Source organism: Gekko japonicus, unplaced genomic scaffold (assembly GCF_001447785.1).
Source record: "Gekko japonicus isolate JY-2015 unplaced genomic scaffold, Gekko_japonicus_V1.1 scaffold78, whole genome shotgun sequence".
Classification (NCBI taxonomy): domain Eukaryota; kingdom Metazoa; phylum Chordata; class Lepidosauria; order Squamata; family Gekkonidae; genus Gekko; species Gekko japonicus.
The window spans coordinates 1,809,123-1,815,063 of record NW_015165236.1 but is presented as its reverse complement, the minus strand read 5'-3'; the positions used below and the strand labels follow the sequence as shown (position 1 = coordinate 1,815,063).

The following is a 5,941-nucleotide window of genomic DNA, read 5'->3' as shown; positions in this document are numbered from 1 at the left end:
CACGAGGCCCCCTCACCTACAGCCTCTGGCTGCAGGAGCGCTTTGAGCAGCGACAGGGAACAGCAGGAAGCCAGCCATTTATTTTGGATGCTTCCCTTCGTGGAACACAGGTGTCAGACTCAGGCCTTCGGGCAAATGGCTGGCACCTGATGATGTGTTTGGCTTAAGACCTGCAACCTGTAACCTTTCCCCATGATTTACCTGCTTCTGTCTGCTTGCGATATCTTATCGCTGCCCTCGCCTGCCACTGCATTCCTGAGGGGTAGGGGGAGTGTGTGTGCGTAGTGGAATAGGGAGGCCGCTTGGTAATCTTCCGAAGAGGCCCCAAAGACATTGTTCTCACGAGAAATGTCCTTGGAGGAAAGTCTGTGTCAGGGTAGACGGTGGTTGCATATCTTTCAGGACCACGGTAGTAATGCTGACGTTGAATGCATGGAATTTGGGGATGTAACTATACCTTGTGTTTCCCACCTTGCAAATCAGTCCTAACAAAGAGTTTGAACCCACAGCATCTCATATCTCTAAATAAAACATGCACCGAAGAAAGTGCGTGTAGAGAGTGATTTGACTGGGAACGTGACAACAGGAAGCCCCCAAATTTACTGGGGGTTTCCACATATCACCCACACTCACTCTCTGCTGCATTGTATCCACACATGTGTAAGGCACAGGCACGGTAGGAGAAAAGCGGGGGGGGGGGGCTCTCAGTCTGTTCCCACCCACACCACCTGATTCCCCGCCCCCACGACTGGGGGGGGGTTTTTGCTCCCCAGTTGGAAGCAATCTTGAAAGCCAGTCCTGTGAAATTAAGCAGGATTTCAAGTCACACAGGCCTGACAATACTGCCTTGGGGTTAAGCCCAAAAGGCAAATGCCAACACAATTCTTCCAGGGAAAATAAAAAGCTGTGACACTCTGGAGGCAGCCACATTCCTCCCACCTACTATTAATCAGGGTGTTAAGTAAAGGTAAAGGTTTCCCTTGCTCAAAAGCCAATCGAATCCGACTCTAGGGTTGCGGTGCTCATCTCCGTTTCCAAGCCGAAGAGCCAGCGCTGTCCGAAGACGTTTCCGTGGTCATGTGGCCAGCATGACTAAACACCAAGGCGCATGGAACGCTGTTACCTTCCCACCAAAGTGGTACCTATTTATCGACTTGCAATTTCTTGCTTTCGAACTGCTAGGTTGGCAGGAGGAAATCAGGGTGTTAGCAGAAAACTTTTTTTACATGGAGTTAATTCGGTACCAATACGGCCCATATTTCCCCCACTGCTTCTGCAGGATGCAGGATTTTTAACACCTGCCCTCCTCTCTTACCCCTGACAGCAGGTTTGCTTTAAACGGCTGCACTTTTTTCATTGCCAAAGGGCTCGAAGGCCCAGCAGGAACCAGAGAAGGCCACGGAATGTTAATGCTCACCTGAAGTTTTGTGCTGAATCAAAATAGGAGGTTTCCATAAAGCTAAAAAAAAAAAAGCAAAAGAACCACATCAACAAGAAGAAAACAGGCATTTCCCACAGTGGTAGTAGCTCTTACCACAACCTGCCTATCTGAATATGCTCCATGGTCCATGAGAGCCAGTTTGGTGTAGTGGTGAAGTGCGCGGACTCTAATCTGGGAGAACCGGGTTTGATTCCCCACTCCTCCACTTGCACCTGGCTGGATGACCTTGGGCAAGCTGTAGTTCTGGCACAGCTGTTCTTGAAAAAAGAACAGTTTCTGTCAGAGTTCTCTCAGCCCCCCCTCGTTCACAGGGTGTCAGTTGTGGGGAGGGGAAGGGAAAGGAGTTTGTAAGCCGCTCTGAGACACCTTTGGGTAGTGAAGGGTGGGGTATAAATCCAATCTCCTCCTCCTCCTGGCTGCAATGCTCCATCTAAACTGTGGAGTCTTGTGAGCAAAAATTCTACGTTGTGAGCTCCTGGCATTAAAGTTGTGAGCCACAAGCGATTTGGCTACTGCATAAAGTACTTTGCTCTGAGCTGGAGCCCCCTCCTTCCTGAGCTACGACAAAAATGTGTGAGCCGGAGGCTAAAAAACTGTGAGCTAGCTCACACTAACTCAGCTTAGAGGGGACATGGCCTGGCAGCAGTCGGGCAAAGCTCTGACTGGAAGTACAAACCACCGGCAAACACCACGTCCAAGCTGGTCTCTTTACCAAGATTAACACCACCACTGTAAGGAGTGGGCGATGGTCACTCTCCAAAGATCCCCCCAAAAAAACTTCTCTTACAACGTCCCATTCTACAAAAAAGGCGGGATATCCAAATCTTCCAATGAAAGGGCCAGTCCGATAAAAGAAAAGGGCTTACAGGAGAATATCCCGGGCTGCAATCCCAGCAGGCAGCCTGCCCTACAACTTTCCCACACAGACCGCTCTTAGCGTCCGCTCCCCCTGGCAGCTAAGATTCGGGAAGCCAGCAAGACCACGGGACAACCCGGAAACTTCAGCAGGCACAGAACAACGCCACTTAATTATAACTAGGGGCAAGGCAGAACAGGCATATTACAGTTTGTTCATGGGTTCAATTCAAGGTCAATTCAAGGGTTCACCTACAAGGAAACCTCCCACCCGGCCACCATTCCACAGAGAATGCGAAATGGAACCCTGTTCACAGGAGCTTTTTGTGAAAGGTCGCTTAGTGCTTTTATTGATTTTAGCCAGTTTCCAGCGCTGTGTTCTCTGTGCAATAAACAATATATTATATGGTTTATTGCACTGTTTGCCAGTTCTGCCTTTCAATCTTTGTTGCCTTATCTGCATTATACTGCTTTTGGTGCACTGATCTAATTTTTAATCCAGTTTTTCCATGTCTTTCCCCCACGCGCTCAGTCTGTTCTGTTGTGTCTAATCCACTATTGATTGTTTCTATGTACACTTACAAAAAAAGGTTCTCCATTTAAATGAATCCGCATGATTTTCTACTGAAACAAAAGCAGGATGTCCCAGAGCATTTAGCAGCACTCTTTAACAGTGTGTGCGTGTTCTGGTGACTAAACCTATTCCTTTTTTTTTACAAGTGCAGTTGGCATGATAGAAATCTCAATGCATCTCTGCTATAATCTCATCATCAGAATGTGGAGATGAAGGTTCTTGGCTCAGTACAGAGTGCTGGAACGGATTACATTCATGTCCTCTCTAGCCCCGCAATTCTACAAATTACGTTCACTTAGAAAACTGTCTGGGCAATTCGATAAAAGCGCCTGCGGGAACTCAGACTGACTGAACTGAACTGAAGCAGCACTCGGCTTCGCTCCACCAGTCTGTCCAAACGTTGTACGAGACGGGATTACTCCCACAATCCTGCTCCCTGGCTTGGCCTGTAAACCTTTGAAATGCCACTTGAGGGAGTATCTGCAACCCTCCTCCAGAGCACTGCTGTATCATGGGCAGGTAAAAACAGTCAGAGTTTCCTGTTCTCCCTTCCTAGTGAACTAAACCACTGGATCAGGTCGTAACCAGACAGCTTCAATAAACTGAAGAATTGTGAGGAGCAGCTGCCATAAATGCAGTCATGCCTCCAGTTGTGACTGGACCAGTGAACTGCTCTCCTATCGCTATAGCAGTTTCTCAAGCCAATGTAATAAACATGTGCAAAGTATGGAAGACAAAACTATATAACGTGCCTATATAAAATGTTGACGTTAGCTCAGTTTTGACTATAACTGTGCTAAAAAATGAGAGTTTATGAGGTAGGTGAGGCTGAGAGAGCTCTGACTGAAAACTGCTCTTTTTCAAGGACAGCTCTTGTCAGAACTACAGCTTGCCTAAGGCCATCCAGCAGCTGTGAGTGGAGGAGTGGGGAATCAAACCTGGTTCTCCCAGATTAGAGTCCGCGTACTTAACCATACACCAAACTGGCTCTGATGAGGCACTGATGGTCTTATCCTCACGCCAGTTTTTCCAGGCAAAGATGCTTCCTCCCAGTGCTTTAAGTCCCAGCCGGGGGGGGGGGGGGGGGAAAAAGGGCAACAGGGAGAACACGGGTACCCGTCTTTTTCCCCCTCCAGAGACGAAAGCAGCATGGGCAGGGAGGAGTCTTGAAAAGAGGAATGGTGGCGAAGGTTTCCTTCCAGGTTTGGCTGCATATCTCCAACTGCTCTTACTGCATTATTATTTTAAACTGTGCAATCAGCCCTTGGAGGTTCAGCAAGAAAGGCAGGACTATAGATGACTGTAAATGAAGAAGCGGAGAGACCACAAAGCCAGCACACCCGACAACTAGACACCCAAAACATAAAACAGCTTTTGAAAAGTCTGCTTTCACGAAGGAGAAAAGGAACTGTTACAGTTTTGTGATGGAAACTCAGAATATTTCCGATTTGGTATAATAATAAAACCTCAGGAAACAGACGGCCTGCTGGTGACTGCGAGCATCAGGAAGGTGAGTAGAAATGTCAATGCTTACCTTAAGTTCTGTGCTGAATCCAGGTGGGAGATCATGGAGCTGAAAGAGAAACGCGAGGGGAAACACACGTCAACAAGGAAGCACCAAAGGTACGCAACGGCAGGAGCAACTCCGGACAGCCTGCCGCTCCTCAGACTCTCGGAGAAACACGCAGCCCCAAACCTCCTCCCCTCATTCCTGGATGAAATTTCAAAGTCAAAGCTGATGTTCTCCAGGGCCCCATAAAAGCTGAACGAGAGCAGCTTCCCCACCCTTGGGCGACAGAGGCCCATCTGCGGCAGCAGCGGCAGCACACACCAAAGTAGTGATATATCTTTCAAGGCTCACCTGTCAGGACACAGAGACACGTAGAGCAGGATGAGCAGGACAACCCCCACGAGCGTGGCCAGAGACGACCGCATCCAAGAGCTGAGCTGGCAGAAGTTACAGTACTGGACAATGGTGATCAGGATCGCACAACACATGAACATCGTGCACTGCGACGAGCAGAAAGGAAACAGCTGCTGTCAGAATCCGGCACCAGCTCCAAGGAAGTCCTCCAAACCACTGGATGCGGAGGAGGGGGCTTCCCTTAAGAAACCACAACAATCACACAGGGGAAGCCCCACCGTCTTTCACGATGACCCCAGCACCCATTTGATGAGGTCTCCTGGCACTACTGCCCCGGTGGAATCCCACATTCCAAAGATCCCGTGGAGAACCCCACCCCCACCCCCCACACATTTTCACATCTTTAACACTCAAGCAAAGAGAAGTCCGTATCTTAGACTCCAGACAACAGGCATATCCCCCCCCCCCCGCGCTCTTCAGATAAGGACACAACAGAGCCAGTTTTTTGGAGGGTCCTGCTGACCAGAGACTTCCATCCCAAAGCCTGGTCTGGAAGAGAAAACTAAGCTCCGTAGTCAACCAGAAGTGGAAAATGCTACGGTCCTTTCCCACTGACAAGAGACTAACTGCTATGAAAGTTTGGCTCTATAACAAACAAACGGCCTAGATGCAGCCACAATGACCAAATACGCTGAGCAGAGGGGGCATTCAGCAAGTATTTACTAACCGCCAGCATTTCTCCAGGGATCTTCCAAGAGAGCACACCCACCCTGCAAAGTAAGCTCAAAGGAGAGAGCCTCTTGCCCAAGGGCTGCCACCCCCCCCACCCACCCCCACCGTCCTTCACAGCCAAGGGTGTCTTTGAGCCTCCAGGGCTCCCTGCATCCCAGCCACCGCACCCCCTTCCTTTGTCACAGGAACCACAGAGGCGGAAGAGGTCAAGGTGGACAACCTACTCTGATGGGGCCAGATGGCAGGACACACGCAGGAGTCTCACACGGCCTACCAGACAGTGCAGGGTTCCTCTTGCCCGCCCAGCCAGCATCTGAGAATATTTAGATGCAATCCTGGCTCGTCTAGACGTGCATGCCGGAATACGAGGACCTCTGCTACACCCAAGGAACTTCGTCTGCATCTGCTGTTCATCCCCTCAAGGAGGAGTGCCATGCCCGATAACTCAGAACAAGGAGGGCACCCTCAAGGGACA

The 5,941-nt window shown here is 49.7% G+C and overlaps 1 protein-coding gene across 1 annotated transcript in view; it reads right to left on the bottom strand.

Moving 5' to 3' along the window:
- Nucleotides 1-5,941, bottom strand: part of ADCY9 (adenylate cyclase 9) — a 43,793-nt gene that overhangs the window by 4,959 nt on the left and 32,893 nt on the right. Inside the window, exons 9-11 of the mRNA XM_015409888.1 lie at nucleotides 4,732-4,880; nucleotides 4,405-4,443; nucleotides 1,418-1,459 (exon numbers count right to left, since the gene is read on the bottom strand). Of these exons, the coding sequence (XP_015265374.1) occupies nucleotides 1,418-1,459; nucleotides 4,405-4,443; nucleotides 4,732-4,880 (230 nt within the window). The remainder of the gene's footprint in view (nucleotides 1-1,417; nucleotides 1,460-4,404; nucleotides 4,444-4,731; nucleotides 4,881-5,941) is intronic.